The 22612-nt window shown below is 38.7% G+C and overlaps 3 protein-coding genes across 8 annotated transcripts in view; 2 read left to right on the top strand and 1 right to left on the bottom strand.

Annotated features, from left to right (window-relative positions):
- RDH11 (retinol dehydrogenase 11) overlaps positions 1 to 3252 on the top strand; it is a 15378-nt gene extending 12126 nt beyond the window's left edge. For both annotated transcript variants that reach the window (XM_039875305.1, XM_039875306.1), the window contains exon 7: positions 1546 to 3252. In XM_039875305.1, coding sequence (XP_039731239.1) covers positions 1546 to 1648 — 103 coding nt within the window. In that variant the 3' untranslated portion in view covers positions 1649 to 3252. The remainder of the gene's footprint in view (positions 1 to 1545) is intronic.
- A 1354-nt stretch (positions 3253 to 4606) lies between these two features.
- VTI1B (vesicle transport through interaction with t-SNAREs 1B) lies at positions 4607 to 20686 on the top strand. Of its 2 annotated transcripts, XM_039875307.1 has the most exons (6): positions 4607 to 5058; positions 12977 to 13035; positions 14726 to 14917; positions 17070 to 17243; positions 18800 to 18861; positions 20358 to 20686. In XM_039875307.1, the coding sequence occupies exons 1-6, from the start codon at positions 4944 to 4946 to the stop codon at positions 20452 to 20454; spliced, it is 699 nt and encodes a 232-aa protein (XP_039731241.1). In that variant the 5' UTR covers positions 4607 to 4943; the 3' UTR covers positions 20455 to 20686. The 2 variants fall into 2 exon arrangements, with proteins under 2 accessions (XP_039731241.1, XP_039731242.1); XM_039875308.1 differs by lacking the exon at positions 12977 to 13035 and having other exon boundaries at positions 4925 to 5058; positions 20358 to 20682.
- The window catches only part of ARG2 (arginase 2), a 30105-nt gene continuing 28133 nt past the window's right edge, over positions 20641 to 22612 (bottom strand). For 3 of the 4 annotated variants that reach the window (XM_039875302.1, XM_039875301.1, XM_039875304.1), the window contains exon 8: positions 20641 to 21126. In XM_039875302.1, coding sequence (XP_039731236.1) covers positions 20921 to 21126 — 206 coding nt within the window. In that variant the 3' untranslated portion in view covers positions 20641 to 20920. The remainder of the gene's footprint in view (positions 21127 to 22612) is intronic. The other variant, XM_039875303.1, reaches the window with a different exon arrangement.

Below are 22612 nucleotides of genomic sequence, written 5' to 3'. Positions count from 1 at the left end.
TCTTGTAGGTAACTAACTGCTTTCCTCTTGCTGCTTTTAAGATTCTCTCTTTGTCTTTAAGCTTTGACATTTTAATTATGATGTGTCTTGGTTTCGGCCTCTTTGGGTTCATCTTGTGTGGGACTCTCTGCCTTCCTGGGCTTGTATGTATATTTCCTTCACCAGGTTAGGGAAGTTTTCTGTCATTTCTTCAAATAGGTTTCCAATTCCTTGTCTTCTCTCTCTTCTGGTACTCCTATGATGTGAATGTTGGTACACTTGATGTTGTCCCAGAGGTCTCTTAAACTATCCTCATATTTTTGGATTTTTTTTCCTTTTTGCTGTTCTGATTGGGTATTTCCTGCTACCTTATCTTCCAAATCACTGGTTGTCTTCTGTTTCATTGAATCTACTATTGATTCCCTCTAATGTATTCTTCATTTCAATTATTGCATATTCATTTCTGACTGGTGCTTTTTTATGTTTTCTATCTCCATTTTTATGTTTCCTGTCTTTTTGTTGAAGTTCTCACTGAGATTATAGAGCATCCTTATAACCATCGTTTTGAACTCTGCCTGAGAATTAGCATTTCTAACAAGTTCCTAGATAATGCTTCTGCTGCTCGTCCACAGCTCACACTTTGAGTAGCACTGTCTAAATGGACGTAGTGTTAGGGGTTTGCTGCAAGTGGTTATTTCAGACTTGTCAGCTCACCTTTTCACCTTCAGAATTTGCTTCAAATGTCCAGGAAGCAGTTTTCTTGAAATAGTAGTTTTTAAAAATGCTTTTCACATAATTTCAAAGATTGTGATCTGTTTACTCAATCATTAAGAAAAACAAACAAACAAACAAAACCTTCAATGGATACCTGCTCTGTACCAGATACAGAAAATACAAAAATGAGTAAAAGAATTATCCTTGAGAAAATTTTCTGAGCAGTGCAGAGTTGGGGTAACCTCCGTGCACTTAATGGGGACTTAACATAATTAGAATTATAGCAATGAAGAGAAGGTATATGAAACACTGGGTACCTTGTTACCATTTCTTTTCTGCGATTATCTTTTCCTTCTTTGGTTACTTATGAAGCTGACTTGTTTTTCAAGTTTAAAACATTCATAACTTGTGGAAGACCAGCAATAAGAAGTGTTTTTTTGTTGTCGTTTTCATTTTTTACTACTCTAAACATCTGTGACCAATGTAGATAGCAGGATCTCAGTTTTATGACATTGTACAAAGTCCTGTAGAATGGACCTCAGAGATTTATTTGAACAAGATGGACATACACAGGTGTCAGGCGGGCACTGATATTATAGTTAAATATATACATATAAAGAGGAATATAAAGACTAAATGATATGCATTTTATTAAACAAAGCATTCAGATCAGAAAATTACATTTTCTCTGGGGTGAATATTGGAGAGTGAAGAGCTAGGCCAAACACTGGATCTGTGAAGAGCCTAGAGGACATGTTATCTCTGGGTTGTTTTTTTGTCATATTCCTTATCCCAAGCAGAGAACAGACTCCATTCTTAACCCTGTTCTTTAAACCCCTCTTTCTTTTCCAGTGACTGCCATGTGACATGGGTGTCTGCCCAGGCTCGTAATGAGACGATAGCAAGGCGGCTATGGGATGTCAGCTGTGACCTGTTGGGCATCCCTATGGATTGACAGATGGTGGCAGCTGGACCCAAGAGCAGACTGCAGCAGACTACTCGGTACTTCCTCCCAAGTTGATTCTCCTTCAGGATGGCCAAAAGCTTGAGCACAAAGAGAGCAAACTTTCCAGCCTTGCCAGCTTAATAGCTGATAAAAGCCCAGCATACACTGCCAGATTCATCGAAACACCTTGCATTTGTCCAGATACACTTTGCTCCTCTTATTGCCAGTTACTGGAGATATCATATGATAAGTAGACTCTCATGTGGCCTGAAACCTACTACGTAGGAGAACCTAAGCTATGGCAGCGTTGATTTGTGGCAGTTTGGACTAGTTCCTCACAACCAACCAACCTTCACTTCAAGGGGGCCACGCTGCAGTCTCAGTTGAACTCCAGAAGTCACAAAGCTTGGCTCGAGAGCAGGGCTTATGCCTTACCTCTTAAGAAAACCATCATGGCACCAACATCTGGATCATTTCAGGAAATTTAACTGAATCAGGATTGTGGTATGGCTTTATCTCTGACAACCGAAAGCCACTGTTAAGACACTTTCCCATGTCTAGACCATGGAAGAGCTTCCTTTTCTAAGAAGTTTGTGGGGTTTGGAGGTTGGCAGAAATTTGAGGGAAGGCAGAAATAAAAATTCAAATTTAAACTGTCATTTTCCTATTTCTCTGACGAGTAAGGAGTGAATGAAAGGCACAGTTTGAGAAGGTAGACCTCCTGACTTCAATTACTGACCCCAGATCCATGGAGGTCTCCTTTTGTGCCTTAGTTTTGCTTAGAAATTCAGAAAGGCAAGGCTGTTCGGAGATTGTTAGTATATGTGTTCTTATGTATTTATACAGTTAGGAGTTTTTTCACAAAATTAAAAATAGCCACAAAGGAACAGTATTAAACTGGACTTTGGTGCAGGTAAAAGATCAGAGATGGAGTAAACCAGTGTCATCTAGTCTTCGATACAAATGGGTAGAGCTGCAAGAGGAAGCAGACTCTGTGTATGTTGATAACTACCCACCAAGATGCACCTTGGGTAGCAGGAAAGACATTCAAAAAAAGAGAATAAGCCTGGAAGATAATGCATGCAATGAAGGGACTAATTAAGGATTAAAAAAACCAAGAAACAAAAACAGCTAAAGATGGCAATATCCAGCTAGCTATAGATTAAGGGTAAGCACCTGAGTTAGGTAGACTGATAAGGTACTATCTTCATATAAGTACAGTCAACCAATGTGGCAGGGAAAAAAATCAAAACAAACAAACAAAAAGCCTCAATTTTTTCTTCTGCAAAATTATCTTAAGGACTGATATTGGTAGTTACAGTCAATTTAATTATCTTTTAGGGCATTTCTTTACATTATTTTGACAAGATTAAAATGTCTACTTGCTAAAAAAAAAAATCTACATTTGAAGAACTTTTATCAACATTAATGCTGCCAAAGGATGTCTGAGGAACTGTTAATGTTTCTATCACTTGTTTAGAGTATGTTATTCTAATAGTTTTTAGTTTTCTTGGACTTTGGTGAGGAAGGAGTTATGGGACCACAGTCTTCTTCTATTTGTAAATAATCTTGTGTTAACTTGTCTTGACCATTAAACTACATATTTAGAAATGGCCATTTTATGGAAAAATTGAAAAAATTTTTATAATAGTACAGTAGAATAAGTGAATTAATTTTACTTAATTTATATTGAACCATCAATGACAAATTTTTTTTATTATCATGTTTTTATTTACAACACTAAAAATTAAAGTTTAGAGTCAACAGAAAATGTTTAGTCAAAAGAAGAAAACACTTCATTATTATGGTTATGCAAATCATTTCTCATTCTGAGGATAATTTGTCCCAGAATCTAGCCACTGTAGTCTCAATTGAAATGCCATTAACTTCAAATGTGTGATAATATGATTATTCATCCACCTATTTTCTACTTTTCTTTTATGATGCTGTTCAAATATCACTTCTTCCATCCCAGGGTATTTCTCTCTCTCCTTTTTGTGACTGCTCCTTCTTTAACAAAGCTATGGGACTTCACAGTACATTCTCACACTGTCACAGACATTCTCAGATTTTGCTATCTTTTTATGCTTAATGAATATTAGCTCACCAAAAGTTTGTTTAATCAATGGTCAATGAACTCAATCTAATAAAATGAAAAAGGTCCAGGAGATATAAATCACTAAATCGTTTCCTCCTGAGCAGTAATGTATCTCTTAATACGTGTGGGCAATTTTAGTATTGAGCTGACAAGCAAATATTTCAGGACGGGCTCCATAGGCCTAACCATGAAATCTGTGAAAATAGGAATTTCTTCCATTGAACTATGAAAACCCATGGAGTGCAGGAAAAGACTTCATACTTGTTAACACGTTACACTTAGTGAGACTTGAAGCCGAGACCTTGTTGCTCACCACATTATAAATTACCTCAGTAGAGAAAGGGAATCTTTTATTTACCAACATATGCCCAGATCCCCTGCACAGAGACGACGCTTAACATTAAACACCTGCTGAGTGAACGAACGCACTAAGGCCAACCCGGCCGCTAGAGGTTGCGTATTTTAGGGATCACACTGCCCAGAGACCACTTCTGAAAGAATGTGACCCTAGTCACTTGGCTTCCCCAGAAAAAGTGCTTTACCGCTCCAGAGCAAGGAGGAACCTAGCCCAGCTACCTTTCGAGGGTTGAAAGCTAACATTTAGTCAAGACGTGAACTGAGAAACGGTGGCCAAACAGTACGATGACAGTGAGGGTGACGTCCAAACCACTGCGTGTTAGCTTCACCTTAGGCAGCCACGGTGCTGGCTGGGCCACCGCCCCGCTGCGACGCGTGACCTCCGAGTCGGAGCTCTTTCCACATCAAACTACAGTTCCCGGCACGCACTGCAGCGTACGCCGTACGCCGGAAGGCGGGGCCCTGGAGAGAGGTGGCCGCGCTGCCCGTCCCGCGGGTCCGCGCAGTCCTTTCCGTTTTGGCGTTCTCCCCAACACTGGAGCGGGTATTTCCGGGACTCCGGGGCTGCCGCTTACTCCGGCGCGCCGCCACTCTCATAGGAGTCGCCCGGGCGGCAGAGGCCATCCGACTTTCCATCAGGCTTTCGCGCTCGGCGATCCTTCAGTGACGGAATGAAGGGAGTGGCGTTCTTGCTCGGAAGGACCCCGCCGCGGCCCCGGAAGCGTCTCGTCCAGGGCGGCGGTAGTGGTGGTCGCCGTGATGCCTGCGGGGCTAGGCGGCTGACCGCCGGGCTAGGAACGGGCCCGCGCACCGAATTTCGGCGGCCAGTACTCGAGCGTGGCCTGCGCCATGGCTACCTCCGCCGCCTCCTCTGAGCATTTCGAGAAACTACATGAGATCTTCCGCGGCCTCCATGAAGACCTACGACGGGTGCCGGAGCGGCTCCTGGGGGCTGCAGGAACAGGTGAGGCGGGGGCGGGTGGAGCCGCGGGGAACTCGGTCGCACGCATTCTGGAAAGAAAAGTCTCCACCCTCCTCCCCGACCCAGGCCCTCTTCTTTCTGCTCCTCATCCTCAAACACGCCCCCTAGAGCCAGCTGGGTCCCGGCGCCTGGAGCTCCCTGCTTCCACCTTGGGTGCTTAGTTAGGGGTGGGTCTTGGGAGTGTCATTCTTGATTTTCCTGTAGCCTTCAAAATTTTCTCATTTACACTTTGGCAGAAAGAGCATAGGAGACTTTAAATCTGCGGTTCTGTATTTCAGTAGAATTGGTTGCTTTTGTAGCTGTCTTTATTTTGTTTTATGCGTTTAAAAAGTTATTCTCAAGAGAGGGCCATAGTTTTCACCAGACTCAGGATCCGTAGCACCAAAAAGGTTAAGAATCCAAAGGAATCGTGACTTTTGGGGTTGGTAAATATCAGTTTGGAGCGATTGGTCATTAAAATCGGGATGGTGTAGTTTAGGTGTGGTCCTCTTAGGGATTTTCTGCTTGGACTATTTCCTGCCTCTTGATTGCAAACTTCAGGTTGCTGCTGGCTTTGAAGGAACTAGAGCTGTCCAATTAAATCTGTAGGAAGCATAATTTTTTGCCTCAGAATGAACTTAATCTGATGGTAAGGCGGATAAGACTGTGTTTTATTGTTTTCTCTTAAGGGTCAAAGCTCAAGTTTTAGTTACCCAAGGTCATATGAATTGAATGACTGGAGAGAATGAAATAAATACGTTTGTTTAACATGTATTTAGTGGGAGAGGTTCCTATGTGCCAGTCAGTGCCCTAGATGCTGTTAATATTGCAAATTACGGTGAAAAGATTTACAAATTCCCATTTTAGTGAATTGATGATAATATATAAATATTAAGAGGTAGTGTTAAGGATAACACAGGCATATCTGGTCTTATTGCGCTTTGCTTTATTGTGCTTCACAGATGTTGCGTTTTTTTACAAATTGAAGGCAAGACCCTCCACCTGCAAAAAGATTACAACTCACTTTATTGTGATACTTGCTTTATTGCGGTGGTCTGGAACCCGATCTGCAATATCTCCAAGGTATGCCTGTATAGAGAGATAAAGCAGAGCAAAGGAATTGAGGGGGGTGGCACTCTATTTTCAAATTGGATGGCATGAAAGACTTCTTTGAAGAGATGTCATTTGAACAAAGACTTGAATGGGTAAGGGGGTGAACCATGCAAAAAACTGGGAAAAATGAGTTTCAGGAGGACAGAATAGCACTACAAAGTCCATTAAGCAGAAATGAGCTTGGCATGTTCTAGGAAGAGCAAGAAGGCCAGTGTGTTTGGGGTGGAATGAGCAAAGGAGGTAGTAGTAATAGATGAGGCTAGAAAGCGGTAGGCGGATCATGTGTGGCCTTGTAGACCATAGTGAAAGATTTGCATCTTTTTCTGAATGTGAGGGGATGCAGTTAAAGGGTATTGAGCCAGGACAGTGATGGATCTGATTTACATGGTTGAAAAATACTTTTCTTTCAGTCTGATGCTGAATTAAATTTTGCAGTGTCCATTTCTATAAGGCTAAATAATGTATTCTGTATGAAAAATAGAAAACTTAGTTATATTAACCTTTGTCATCTACATAATTTTTTTTTCATTTCTGTGAAGAGGTCAGTCAAAATGGTGTGAATTTCTACCCAAGCACAAATGCAACAGTCCAAAAGTTTGTATGGAACCACAAAAGATATTGATTAGCCAAAGAAATTTTGAGGAAAATGAACAAAACTAGAGGATCACGCTTCTTGACTTCAAACTATATTACAAAACTATTATAATCAAACTAGTATGGTACTAGCATAAAAGCAGATACAGAGATCAATGGAACAGAACAGAGAGCCCAGAAATAAACCCTCACATATATGGTCAATTAATTTATGACAAAAGAACCAAGGATATATAAAGAGGAAATGTACATATAAGGAAAACCCATTTTTTTCCCCTCTTAAGTTTTTCTTTCCTGTATAAGGAGAAACCCAGTCCTTCCTCCTGTGTGTTTCTTTTCTGTGTGTGTCCTTTAGTACTCACACAGAACACTTCACTTCTGGTCACCAAATACCAAATGTGCGATGAGAGTGGGCATCCATATCTTGTTCTGATCTTGCTCCTGAAAACTTTTCACTGTTGAGTTTGATGTTAACTATGGGCTTGTCGTATATGGCCTTTATTATGTTGAGATACATTCCATGTATATCCACTTTATTAAAAGTTTTTATCATAAATGAATGTTGAATTGTCAAATGCTTTGTCGATTGAGATGATCATGTGATTTTTATCCTTCATTTTGTTAATGTGTATCACGTTGATTGATTTGCAGATGTCAAACCATCCTTGCATCCCTGGAATAAATCCCACTTGATCAGGGTGTGTGATTCTTTTAATGTATTGTTGATTTCAGTTGGCTAATATTTCGTTGAGGATTTTCGCATCTGTGTTCATCAGGGATATTGGCCTGTAATTTCCTTCTCTGTGTCCTTGTCTGGTTTTGGTATCTGTATAATGCTGACCTCATAAACGAGTTTGGAAGTGTTCCCTCTTCTGTCGTTAACTCTATATTTCGTCTGTTTATTATGTATCCTAAGCACCGAGAATGATGCCTATCCTAATACATTCTAGGTGCTTCATAAATATTTGCTGAATGATTGTATAACTACTCTGGATTGTTGGGGAAAGTATATGATTGGGTGTTGAAAGGAGTGTGATTTTATTTCTATTATACACTGTTTTTCATATTTTCATCACTTTTAAAATGGTTGTATACATCTATAAAAAAAAGGATAGCTAACAATGTGTTCTATTATAGAAAGTTTGTTTGGCATTCATAATCTGTTAGCATATGTGATAATTATTAATCCATTTAATATGATATGAAGCACTTACAGCCATAATTTCTAGTCTTAGTTTTGTAGCATCTGAAAAGATACCTCTCTAAATACCTCAAATTGTTGTAAATTCTTATCCAAGTAACAGAGTAAGTGCCTATAGATATAATTTTTAGTTTTGGTTTTGTAGCACCTGAAGGCATCTCTCCATATGTCTTAATGAGTGTAAAATTGTCAAAAATTTTCCATTTAATTTACTTAAATTTTGGTACCTATACATGAGAACTTATCTTGGGAACCAGGAAAAAAACACTATGGAGGACTCTTTGCAGAAGATTGGTAAATACCAATTACTCAATGACTGGAATTTAATTTTTCCAACACTATATTCATTGGTGAATTTTATTTTTGCTTTTAGTTTATCCTACCTAAGAATTTGTTTAAAAAATAATAGTAGTTACTATTTATTGAACCCTTGATGTACCTAGCATCTGCCAAGTGCTTCTTATATGTATTATCTCTTTTACCCTTTCAAATGACCCTATGAGGTCAGTTGTTATAGTTCCTATTTACAGATGAGGAAACAGGTTTAGAGGACTCTAATGCTTTTACCTCCTATGTGGTTGGTGTGAAATCAGGTAAAACTATTGTGGTCTACATATAGAGGATGTAGATCCTAGAAATGCCACGGTGGAGTGCCAAAAGCAAACTGGCCACGTATTTTAAAGATCCTAGTGAAACCGAAATTATTTCCACAGCTCTTAGGGGCCAAGGTTAGTCATTCTTGAGTTGGAAATTCAAACCTCCTGTAAGGAAGAGAAACTGACACCTCGTTGATCGTTAATGAAGGTTTCCTCTGGCTCTGTCTTTCAGAGCTGACTTTCTGCTCCTATTTTATTCATGTCCAGGGTGTGGTGCTGCCATCCACTCAGTTTACCAAACAGTCAGTCTCAGAATGAGTCACTTACATGTGACTGGTTTGGGAAGGAGTGTGGGTGGTAGATAGTGTTGTTTGGAGTGGCTCACTCTTGTTTATGATGCCCATTCCACCCAGTATGCAGACCAGCTTTTTTGTAGTTGATTATAGTGTTAATTCTAATTTAAAAATTAAAAGGTCTGAACAGATCTTACCTGTTACCTGGGAGCACAGAAATGCTCCTTAGAGCTATAATGTACAGAAACGTTGGATTGGGAGTCAAACTTGCATTCTAGAACTAGTGTCGCCTTACCTTTACTCCTCTTATGATCTTGGTGAAGGCAGTTTTTCCAGTCTCTAATTTTATCAACTGTAAAATGAGGTTAGACTGGATGATCTCTGAGGTCTCTCTCAGCTCTAACATCATTGGTTTGACGATTCTGGGACTAAAATATAAAGAAGCAGCTACTGATACCTCTCAGATGGATAAAGGTTCAGCCTCTTTTGAACCTTTAAGTATCTGCTTCCCTGGCTTCATTATTAGAGGGGATGATTAGAGTGGCTTTTTTTTTTTAATGTTAAGTTACATAAAGGATCTCTTAATGTGGTGAGGTTCTTCAAATTGTTTTCAAAGGGAGTGTATTTCTTTTTAAAGTATGTAAGCTATAGAACACTCCTAGGAGAATGTATGTCTTATGAATTCATGTAGAATGGAGTATTCCAACTCCAGAACGACTGAGAATAACAGAATCACGCAGAGAAGTTAGTGAAAGGGTCAAGATTCTGTGGGCTACCTCTTTTCTCCCTACTCTTATTTTTATGTGGCCACTTTCTTTGAATCATTCTAGAATTTGCCTCTTAAGAATGCAGATTTTCATATTTTTTAACAAAGGAAGAATATGGGAGGAGATTTTGTGACTACCAGAATTGTAGAAAAATGTGAGCTAGGAAGGGAACATACTTATATATAAACAGACTACTTCATACTGTCTGGCTTGGATTAGGAGTAAGTGTGCTTGAGTTTGGAGATGGACCTGTACAGAAGAGTGATGACACTCAGCACTTTGTGTGACAGCTTCTTGCAGAATAATATGATACCTCTCCATGGAAGTAGCCATTCTTGATTGCAGATATTATTTCACTGCTGGTGGCTGAAAACACAGCCCACTCAGGCATAGTAATAGCTGCTTTGGTGCCTGTTTCAGTTACATCAGGGTGGTCAAGATGCAGACCATTTGCCATGGCTTAACTTTTTCTTTTTTTAAACAACAAACCCTGGGTTTTGTGGGCAGTGTGGAGTGAAAAATAGTTCACCTGGAGTGTTTTGTATATATTAAGGAAATAGCACATAACAATGAATGAAGCATAGTAAAGGTGCATTGTCAGGTTTAAAGTTCTAGAAGTTATGGGACCTATGAAAGAAAAAAGTAAATTTTCTTCTTCTGGAGGAGCTTGATCTCAAGTTGAGAATATAGAATGTACACACCCCAAATGATTTATAATCACTTAAAAACAGCAGACAACTGATATACTAGATACTATTGTGATTGACATAATGTAAGTTCATGTAAAGACACAGTATTGCATCTTATTTGGATGGAATTGGATTCAAAAGTCAAAACTTAAGGTTAAAATCAGGTTAAACAAAATTATCCAAGAAAATTTTGGGACAGCATATTGACTACCCACATGCCATCCCTCCATAAGCCCCACTCAGCTGTTTACTTTGGCATTGGAAAAGATTGCTCTTTCTTCAGCTGATGGAAATGCTGATTTGTATTTAGGAGTCATATTGACTGAAAAAACATAGCTTTAAAAGACTGTGTCCCCAACTGTGCTACAACATAATTGAACCTTGAAGACTATCCTAAGTGAAATAAGCCAGACACGAAAGGACAAAGACTGTATGATTATTCCTCTTGTATAAGGTGTCTGGAGTAGTCAGATTCATAGACACAGAAAGTAGAATGGTAGTTACCAGAGTTGGGAAAAGGCAGATGGGGAGTTAGTGTTAATGAATACAGAGTTTCGGTTTGGGATGATGCAAAGGTTCTGGAGATGGATGGTGGTAATTGTTGTACAACAATGTGAATATACTTGATGCCATTCAACTATACACTTAAAAATGGTAAAAATGGTAAATTTTATGTTACATATATATTTTTTACCACAATTTTAAAAAGGCTGTATCCCTAGATTGTGAAGGTAATTTCAAAAGATGAGTTCAAAAAATATTTTAAGCAATGGTAACTGTGGTAATAGATTATGTGTAGATTTCCAGGGTGAACATTCATTTGAATGTATACATTTTTTAAAATGAAGCTCCTCATAAAAAGGACTCGTTAGATATGAAGGGATTACCTACCTCCTCATTTTATAGCCAAGGAAGGAGGTCAGATCCCAAAAAGCTGAAGAGAATTATTTAGGCTTACACATTGGGTCAAGCCCAAAGCTAGGACGAGAACTTAACTCCCTTTACTCACCAGTAGTTCTACCCTGTTCAGGTGTTTACCAAGTGATGGCATGCCAGTACTCCTTTCATCATTTTTGACATGTCCAAGTACCATGTTTACTATTTCGTTCTTTATATCAATTTAGTTCATGTGAAACATATTTATGTAATACATGAAGTTATTTAAAAGAAATTTTGTAACACTACTTTAAATGGCAGAAATCAGCAGAACCTATCTAAATGATCAGGAAAAATACAAGAAAGACAAAACAATGGTGTTTTAGTTAGATGTTAATTGTTTTGATGCTAAAGCCTCTTCTATTTTTGTTAAAAGGAGAAAGTAGTAATTTTTAGGTATTAAATACTTACTAGCACCAAAATGACATGATGCAAAGGATTGAAAGACAGTTGAAAGGGGAATGATTTTCTTACTGCTTGAGTCAGTGGCGTTTATATTGTTTCCCATACCATTGCCAGTAGGTATGGCCAAAAAACGTGCCATCCCATGCAGCCTCTCCAGCAAACAGAATAGATGAGTTTTGAATTTTTTTTGGCAGAAAAGCAGTAGATAAGGGTTAAAAAGAGAAGTGATTCAGAGTGTGGTTGAAAGTGGGGACAGGAATTTCAGAGAACAAATATTGTTAAACATTCTTTTTTATAAAATTTATTTAAATTAGTTTCAAGTATACAGTACATTGGTTAGACATCTATATAGTTCATCAAACGATCCCAATTGCTCCCTCCCTCAGCCCTCCACCTAGCCATCATATTAATGCTAACTGCATTCCCTCTGCGGTGCTCCCCATCCCCATGCCTAACTATCAGCTAGTAATTTGTACTCCTTTAATCCTTCACTCCATTCTCTCAGCCCCGCAACACCCCTTCCCTTTGTCACCAAATTGTCTACTATGTTTGTGAGTAATCTGTTTTCGATTAGTTTGTTCTTTTTGTTGCTTAGATCCCGCATATAAGTGAAATCATATGGTATTTATCTTTCTCTGACCCATTTAAGTCAGCATAATAACCTCTAGGTCCATCCATGTCGTTGCAAGTGGTAGAATTTCATTTTTTTTAATGGCTGAGTAATATTCCATTGTGCATGTGAACTATAATTTCTTTATCCAGTTGTCTGTTGATGAACATTTAGGTTGCTTCCATATCTTGGCTATTGTAAATTGTGCTGCCATGAATTTTGAAGTACATAGATCTTTACGAATTATTTTAGTTTTCTTTGGATAAATACCTAGAAGTGCAATTGCTGAGTCAAAAGGTGTATTATCCATTTTTGATTTTTCAAGAAACCTCCATACTGTTTTCTAGTTAAACATTCGTATGGATGAAAGTGTGCCTAGTTAGGATTGGGGGAAAAAAGATTGACAGTGATTAATTTAGACCTGTAGTGTTTCTTAGCAGGGACACTATTGGCCTTTGGGGCCAGGTAATTGTTGTGCAGGACTGTCCCAAGCATGCATATTCTTGTTCCCTGGACACTAAATGCCAATAGTAATACCCTCCCTCTCCCCTTTCCCCAGTCATTGTGGTAACAAGCTCCCATACATGTCTCAATGCCTTTTAAGAGTGATTAAGTACTACTGTCCCCAACAGGGGAGGAATGGGGTTTTATTCTAAGCAGAGGGATGGCCTCTACAGAAGCAAGACTGAGCGTTTGAAACTTGTCTTATTTTTCCAGAAGAGAAGAAGAAGTTGATCAGAGATTTTGATGAAAAGCAACAGGAAGCAAATGAAACGGTGAGAAGAGGGAGCAAGTCCTTACTTCTTCTACCTAGTGTTCATCTTTTCCAGTGCTAATGACCTGATCACAGATTAACTCTTCCCACCTATTGATTCTTATTTTGATTATTTCTTACTAAATGAGGCCAGTTAATGGGAATGAGTTAACAAAAAACAAATGGGTAAAGTTCAAAGACTCTCCTGAAATGAAGCTTTGATAATACTAATACATTCCTGATGTGATTCATAAGGGCATTCTCATACATTTACCTGGCTGGTCTTTTAAAATCTCATTTTAAAAGCTGGCCATTAAGATCAGTTCTTTGTTAAACTGTCACAGAAAATGTAGCTCGGAGGTGGTTCCAGCTACATTCTCTTCTGTTTTAAAAGACAGCATAGTGCCTGGATTCGGTACCTTGGACGAGATGTGCATGGATGGGATGAGTTCCTAATCAGGACCTAATGATGTCAGAAGTTGGTCCAGGTTGCTAAGCAGTTTTAACAACTGCTTCTCTCTTAATCTTGCCTTTAAGAAAAGAAACCTTGCTCTCACCTATTAGGAGAGTCTTCCTGTCTCCATTATGCTCTAGCTTCAGCAAACTCTTTCAGGAGCCTGGGGCTAAAATCCAGGTCCCTAGTAGAATTCTGTAGAAATAGTTGCCCCTAGTCTTTGCTACCCCAGAGTAGACTGAGGAGGAGAAAAATTCTTTTTAAACTAGAGAATGTCCTTCTTGTTGAAGAACAACTTCCCTATCCTAATGAAGTTTGAGAAGTTAAGCTTATCTGCTTCCTTTTCTCAGTTGTACATCTATTTTAAGAAGGATTGGGCCACCAGACTGTAGAAACTTTCTCCTTCATGATGAGAGTACTGTTATTTTCTTAATACTTGTGTACAGCTGGACAGATCTATGATACTTGTTACAGAGCCAGTCTTTTTTGGTTAACATTTTAATAGCATTTAAAAAATCTTTTAGCTAATACCAATTTAATTTTTGGTGCTTACTGTCTTTCTCTGAACTTAGCAAAATGAACCAATCCTACTCTGGCCATCTCAGGCAGATGAAAATTATTTATGGCCTCTTGTGAACATGTCTAGGTGTTATATTTCACTTATCCCAGAAAAATGGAAATCCGACGTGGGCCTGCGGTAATCTCCCACATGGAGATAGTTAGTTTTCAGAAAGAGGAGGAGGAAGGGAAGAATCTTGATGCCAGACCCCCTATCATTTTTGATACAAAATGCCTCAAAGTGCTTCATGACAGCACTTGAAACATAACGGGGTAAGAACTTGGTATACTGAAAAGAATTTGAGGATTCCAAATCCTGACTTCTTTCATTGTGTAAATTTGAACAGGTTTCTTCAAGTCTTATATGTGAAGTAAAATAGTATTTTCTACTTTATTGATTTGTTGTGAAAATTAAATGAGAATGTATATAAAAATGTATAATAAGCTGTAAGGTGCTTGTTTCTTTTTTACTAATTCAACATATACTTTTCAAATGCCTGTTCTATGCTTGATAGGTGCTGTGCAGACACTCAGAATAATGAAGTGAACCTGTTAAATGTGGCCCCTTGTCCTTGTGGAGCATATGGTCTCATGAGAACTGATTTGGGATATCTGTGGTTTGATGAGTCCAAACTAGGCATATACCCAGATGAGACAGAAAAGAATCAGTCTGTCCACTCACTATTTTTTGTCTTCCTAGCTGTCAGAGATGGAAGAGGAACTACGCTATGCACCCCTATCTTTCCGTAACCCTATGACATCTAAGATTCGAACCTATCGGAGGGACCTTGCCAAACTCCACCGGGAAGTGAGAAGCACACCTTTGACAGCCACACCTGGGGGTCGAGGAGACATGAAGTATGGCACATATGCTGTAGAGAATGAGCATATGGTAAGCTGATTTTTTTTCCCCTTAAGGGCCTGTGGTATAAGAATTAACCATATTGTTGAGTACAGTTCATGTTACAGTATACACTAGACTCTTGTTTTGCCCACCTTACCCTCTTTCCTGAATCTAGTTCCTTTTCTCCCCTTACCTCTACTTATTTAAAGCAGATCTTTTCAAAACCCATATGCTTATTTACATTTCTTTGTGTCCTTTATCTATAAAACAGTGTTTGGTATATGGTGGTAATATATAAATGTTACCTATTTTTGTTATCTCTGGACTCTATATTCTGACTCATTTATCCAGTTTCTTTCTTACATGTACCCCCAAAATAGTTAGATTTGTAATTTATCAGAGTATTGTTACAAAATTAACCCAAGCTTTCCTTTACATTTATATCAAGATGGCCCAAAAGCCAAGATACAGTAGAGAAGGCAGAATGCTCTGTTGTAAAGTGACTCAGACTGCTTCTCTAGTCTCCAGTATTCTGATTTATAAAGTTAGACTGGCTAGATCGAAAATCTATATTCTGAAACTATCTAGAGAAGCTAGTTAAAGGAATAAAACTTCATAAAGATTAAATTTAATGTGTTGCATTTGGGGGGTTATATTCCATAGTACGAAATAGAAATGGCCTAGCAAGTAGTGTGGGAGAGAAATGGAAGTACAGATTATGTATGTAGAAAGGCTGATGATACAGTTTCATGATGCATCATATAGTTTGAAAGACATTCAGATGATACTGGCCTGACATTGGTGAAGTCAAAAGTAGAGTATTTGAGAATCATGTAAAATTTTCAGAATTCACTTGTGAAGGAAGACTGGGAAAAGGGAGGCAGATGGAGCTTGTTAAAGTGAAATGAGAAGTGTAAAATGACTTTGGTCATTTATTACCAAAAACAAAGAAGGGGAGATAAATCCGAAGAATAATTTTGCTTTACAATTATTAGTTTTAGAACTAATAATTTAGATACACATAACCACCTTTAGTAAAATTGTCTCTAATCAGGTGTTGATTTATGTGATCTTTCTTTTTCTGTTCTTTCTTAACCTAATTAGGTGACAATCCCCATCTTTTTAAAAAAAGCCTCATTCCTGCTTTTTAAGCTAAAGTAACTGGGGTTTATGTCAGTCTCATTCAGTAGTTTCCTTATCCACTGGTCTATATGTCATATATGAAGTGAAGACTTCTTTCTTCTGATCTGGGAACCTATCTTTTGACCTCTTGATGATGGTATCTAAGAATAGTCACCTGCTCAGCAATAGGCCCGGTGAGCTGGCCTATTTATGAGTGTGTATATGCATGCGTATATGCTCTCAATAGATAAGAACTTAGAGCTGCACCCACTTGTCAGTGGTGGTTCTTGCCTGACAAAAAGCTACTTCTGTCTCATGCCTTCTGTGCTTAGGATTATAGGTGGAGTAAAACTTTGGTGGGAATTTAAATATTAGGGCACTTGGGAAGTTAGGGCAGCTAGGGCACCTTACTTGGCCCCACAAACCTCCTTCCCTGAAAGTATATCACCAGTGTAGCAACATCAGAGGTATGGTTTTCTATGTTTGGCCTGAAGTGAAATTCTTTTTGGGCTTACCAAGAGTGTAGCCACTTAAGTTTTTCCCAGAATGTGGCAGTGTCTCAGACTTCCAAATGATTTCTGTATTTGCTGAAAATGAATAGCTTATTCATAGTCCCTCAGTCCTCAGTACCAATGGTAGGAATCTTCAGTGAATCATTCTGTTTCTAGGGCTGTAGAATTTAGTTGGTTTGCTTGTCCAGAAAGCACAGGAACCAGTTCAAATTCATTATGAACAAGGGAAATGTTGATGTTTTTAATTCTTCTTGCCTTGCCTTACATATAACAAGCAGTGAAGTGGGAGGTATTGTGATCCTGTATTGGATTGAAAGTTCTGCTTTAGTCTGACCTTGAATAGGATCTTATAGTTCATTAGCATCTTTGGTTGTCTTAAAATAATGAAAATTATTGCACACTATAATCTCTTCTTACATAAGCACTGGTCATAAGGATTGCACTGGCAATGTATTTATAATGGAAGAAGTCGAACATTTCCCTTCCATACTTCTGTCAGAAGGATTGTGCTGGCAATGTATTTATAATGGAAGAAGTCAAACATTTCTCTTCCATACTCCTGTCAGAATCGGCTACAGTCTCAAAGAGCGTTGCTTCTGCAAGGCACTGACAGCTTGAACCGGACTACTCAGAGTATTGAGCGTTCTCATCGGATTGCCACAGAGACTGACCAGATTGGCTCAGAAATCATAGAAGAGCTGGGGGAGCAACGTGACCAGTTGGAACGTACCAAGAATAGAGTAAGTCTGGTGGACTGGGAAAGGGGCAAGAGTGGGGAAAGTAGGCAGGCCCATTAAACCCCAATTAAACCGAAAGCTACAGCAGTTCTGAATCCAGGGTATATAACCTTTTAGGTTCTTATGCTTTTCTCAGTTTTTAGCTTGCGTGGCTGAGAGATCTCCCTGAAAATAATTTTACCCCTAAGATTTAGAGGTTATTGGATGGGGGAAAGGTAAGACTGAAGAAACCCAGTTCTGCATTTATTTAAGGTTGTCAAATATAAGATTGAAGCCACTCCATCCTTTTATTAATTCCTATATTACCATTCTGAGATTTTTATTTCTAGTAGAATATTCTGCTATTCTTATGAAAGCACCATCTACTTAAAAAGGTCCTAATTTTCCTCTCATTTAGAGCCAAGGCTATTTTCCACATTTCATAAAATAGTACCACTGACAATTTACAGAGGTTTAATCGTGGACTGTAATTCTTTACTGTTACCTAAGGTAAGCTGGATTGTTGTGTGAAGAAAATGGAAATAAGCCAGACAATGGCTGTACCAGACGATGGTTCTATTGGGGCCTCTAATCTATCACTCTAAGAGGCTCTGAAAACTCATTTCTTCCTTTACATACATCTGCATAGAAATTTTTAAAATGGTGTAACTTGCCAATAAAATTCAGTGTTCTTAATAGCATGAAGCACATCCAAACTGAAAAACAGATACTGTGGGCAAGATTTGGATGGGAAAACATTAGTTCAGTGTGGGGATTTGAGGTGATTTTCTTGTATAGCTTAACAGCTACAATTCTCCATTCTTAAATCAGAATGATGCACTTATATCAGTGAAAATTCATACTGAAGTACTGAATTTAAGGTAAACTATGGAGAAGGTAATGCACAGATTGTATAGTTTTTGACTTTTGAACATATCAGGTGGATTGGTTGAATTTAAAAGCCAAGGAATTGGCTGAGAGATCAATTTACTAAGGCCACTGGGGATTGGGGACAGATGGCAGGTGGCATCTGTTGAAATATCCTCCAGCTATCTATAGATTAGTAACAGGCAACCAAAGAAGAAAGATTTTAAAGGCTTAAAAAAGATTAATTCTTTTCTACAATTCAATGAAGTATCTCTTAAAAGGGCAAAGAAAAAAGAAAAAATAACCATACGCCAGGTGTAATCCGCCAGCCTACAAAAACAAACTGTAACTCAAGAGGCTGTCCTGGAGTTTAGCTGATCAAATTCAAATCTTAAGTTGCTTCAGTTACTGGCAAGGTACACTTGAAGCCTTTCTCTTTTGAGTAGCCAAGGTAAAGAATTAGCTTGGCCCAAGAAGTCTCTCACAGGAACCTTGGGATATAATAATTCCTAAGCCTACTCGACAAGTATTAAAGTATCTTGTCCTTTCTAGTTTTTTACTCACACTCAGAGAGGCTGTTATTTAAATTGGTTTGGTTCCTTGGGCTATTTCAGCATATACCCCCTAATGCCCACTATCATTTAGGAATGTTCAAATTCTAGAGCGTATACTTTCGAACAAAGGGAAAAATAATTGCCATTTTCTCTTCTCAGCTGGTAAACACAGGTGAAAACTTGAGCAAAAGTCGAAAGATTCTCCGGTCAATGTCCAGAAAGTAAGTTTGTAAAAATAGTCATAAAATTGATGTCTCTTAATGCTAGTCTTTAACCAAGAATGTCAAAACTCTAAACAGTGACTTGCAAAGGTCCTATTAAAACTGAAGAAATAAAGAATGTTGTCTTGTATATTTAAATACCCCAGAAAATCTTTTGTTAAAAATATATTCTACTTTGACTTGGAGCAGTGGAAAATTTGTCCACTGGAAGCACTTTTAACCCCATCTTACATTTCATAGAGAAGACAGCACATGGGAGTATTAGAGCTTCATATTCCTTGAAAGATATTTGCAAAAACTGTTTTCTTTGCTGTTGCTTAGTGCTTGCTTTTGGCTCTACTTGCCCTTCATGGGAGGCAACCCCTTATACGGGAGCTCTGTCTTGTTAGCAAGAAGTTGACTTGAAAGAAAAAAACCGTTGATGTAAGTGCTGACAGTAACTGAGGCTGTTTGGGATAAGTGGGTAGTGTACATGAAACAAAATCACAACCGAGCCGTGGAACTAGTGGGAGAGTGAGATTTTCCTAAACAGTGGTAAATTCCTTGTGGAGTAGGGGGAAACCAATCTAGACTGAACATGAGAACCAGAGATTGGATTCTTTGTGTTGGCAAGATAGTAAATTTTTTGAAGCTCCTATATATTACACCTTTGTAGAGATATCCATTTGGGCTCATGAAGGAAGAGAAAGTAAGAGAGGTACTACCCAGCTTCTGGTTACTTAGGACCCATCCCTGAGCTGGACTTCAACACTGGAGAGTCTGCCACGAACATTTCTCCCAACATATGCTCACAGCTGTAGTATGTAACTGGTATGACTCTATATGGTTAGATAATAATAAATATTTTTCTAACTAGACCCTCCTAGAAAAGTGATTTTTAAAGAGAATAAGTTACTACTATTTAAAGACATTTTAAAATCAAAACATTTGGTGTATATTGTCCCAGTTTTCAACATTTCTGTGAGGTATATAAGTTTTTCTCTGCATTACAGCTAAAGCAGCTTTCAAGTTGTCACTTACCAGCTAAAGAACCTCACACAGGCATACCTTATATTGTTCTTTGAAGATATTGCATTTTTTACAAATGGAAGGTTTATGTCAAGTAATTCTGTTGGGGCCATTTTCAAACAGGCTCAGATGATGGTTAGCATTTTTTAGCAATTAAGTATTTTTAAATTAAGGCATGTACATTTTTTTTTGACATACATGATGCTATTGCACACTTAGACTACAGTATCATTACTAAATAAGAACTGGGAAGCAAAATTCATGTGACTTGCTTTTTTACTATATTCGCTTTATTGTGGTGGTTTGGAACCAAACCCGCAATACCTACAAGGAATGCCTGTATATACTTACTAAGTAGCTATGTGATCAAAAATTTAGTCTGCTTCACAGTATCTGGTCTCAGCCCCAAGTCAAACCTCTCAGTTTTAAGAATGGAAAGAAATAAGGTTATCCAGACTTCTGACTACTCATTTTGCTTCTCTTTATAGAGTGACAACCAACAAGCTGCTACTTTCCATCATCATCTTACTTGAGCTAGCCATCCTGGGAGGCCTGGTTTATTACAAATTCTTTCGTAAGCATTAAACTTCCCGCAGGGAAGGATTTATGGACCAGAACTTTAACCCTGTGAATGAATGGTGTTAGAGATGTGGAATAAGCGTATTGCTGCTGTGAGCTAACAGTTCATGGATGCACTGTGTAGCCAAACTGGGAGGAGGGAGGAAAGACGGAAAACCAGTCAAATGTGAAGGAACAGCAAGAAGACCAGTGTGATATACCAAGGTAATAAATGCTGTTTATGACTTCTTTAAATTTACGTAGTACTCCAACATAGTGACAACCTGTGAACTGCAAAAAAACAAATACATTTACAGTAGTAGTAGTGGTCACCAAAATGGAGAGAGAAAGGAAACTTTACAATTGTGAGAATGTGTAAATGTTCTCATTAAGGCAGTATTGACACAGATGGCCATGAAGTACCTGTCCCCTCAAACATCTCACAACTCTGGAATGCCCATTGTGATGAACATGTGTCAGCACACAGTATTTCCTAAATTCTCACACGCTCTTTATTTTCTGATTCATCTGGTGAACTAGGAGTAGGAAGCTGGTCATAGACATTATGCCCTCCTTCCCTTGTCTGACCAAAACTTGAAGCAATCACATCCACTGCCAGGCCAGCTGTAGCCTTGGCTTCTTCCTCTGAAGCAGCCAACAGAGGGTTGACTTCAACAAGATCCAGTGCTGACAGCAATCCTGAAAGAACAAAGTGTATGACAAGACCTCAAAAATTCCCTAACTACTACTTTCAATGAGGGTCATCCCACTCCAACAGAATAAACCAAGGTTTATAAAAAAAGTCATTTTCTACTGTAAAATTATCTACTGTCAGGAAGCCCCTTATACCTCATCCTCTTGGGCATAAATTTATTAAAACATTGATATATTAGAGTAGCTTTGAAAGAAACTCATAAAATCAATCATCCCTGTTCAACTAACACAAAAGGCATAGCTGTCAGACTTTCTGGATAAAATAAGGAAGGAGCCCGAGAGGTGGGGCAAGGAATTTCTAATCTACTTGTTTTGAAAATGTGTGCTATTTTCCAGTATTAAGGAACCTTCCAGATGCCTGCATGTAGTTGTGTGAAGAGTTCTCCCATTTCTCACTAGCCAGAGCTGTTCCCACTTTTGAACTCTTATGCTATACCTGTTATCTCTTAAGCACTGTGTGCCCTGAAGTGGTTATTACGGCATATCTTACTCTCACTTCTGCAAGTCTGACAGTTTTTAGGACTCCCATCAAGGGAAGACCTGGCCATAAAAGACTCCAGTTACCTTCTGTGAGGGTTTGAGAACTGGTGCCAAAGAGTTTGAGATGGGAAGATTAGATGGAAGGAACCTATCCAGACCTCCCTTCTTCTGGTCCCCGCCCCCCCCTGCCCCCCACACACACACACACACTTCTCTGGGTTAAGTCTTTAGTTATTCTGGATGAAGTTAATTTTCCTCTTCAAGAGTTATCTGAACAAACTAGTATTTAAAAATACAAGTATCTGAGAATATTTAGGGTGGCCACGAAGCCTGGAAACATGGGTGAATATACCTAATGGTTTATTGATACTACATTATAGTATATGATGCTCACTGCCATTACATGCATTCGGTGTGGCGTCCTTTTTTAGCAGTGTTTAAGTTCAGTGCACTGTGCAAAACAGATGAGCAGGTATGTTACTGTAGCATTTCTACCACATGCACCTATGTCTGATGATCTGTCTGAATTCCACTGACTAAAACTCAGCATTTAGCATAGCCCAGAAGTAATCAAGAGGGTTTGAACTATTTAAAATATACATTACCCATGTTTCTAGATTATTGTCATTCTGTAAATTAATTTAGGCAAACTGGTTTTTGTGCCTAGTTAACAGTGTCATGACAGTCTTTTGGAATAGAGTAATACTGTAGCAGAGGAGTGAAGGACAAGGTATGACCACTGCCCCGTCTAAGTGCTAGAGTCACTAACCCCTGGCTCTTGTGGTGTCACTGAAAACAAAACAAAGGATTGAACTTCTAGGTTCACCAGCCACTAAGCAATATCTAAGATTGTGGGGCTGAGAATGAGGCTACCTTGCCACTGTCAGAGCTGACAGACAAGCATTCTTTTCTTTTCTGTAGTGCCTAAGAGTCTAGTAGGCTCCAGAACTAGGGAGACCACTTCTCAAATTTCCATATCTATCCCAACTGG

The sequence above is a fragment of the Pteropus medius genome, unplaced genomic scaffold (assembly GCF_902729225.1).
Source record: "Pteropus medius unplaced genomic scaffold, Ma_sr-lr_union100, whole genome shotgun sequence".
NCBI lineage: Eukaryota > Metazoa > Chordata > Mammalia > Chiroptera > Pteropodidae > Pteropus > Pteropus medius.
Note: the sequence above shows the minus strand (reverse complement) of the source record. Positions and strands in the feature narration are given on the sequence as shown.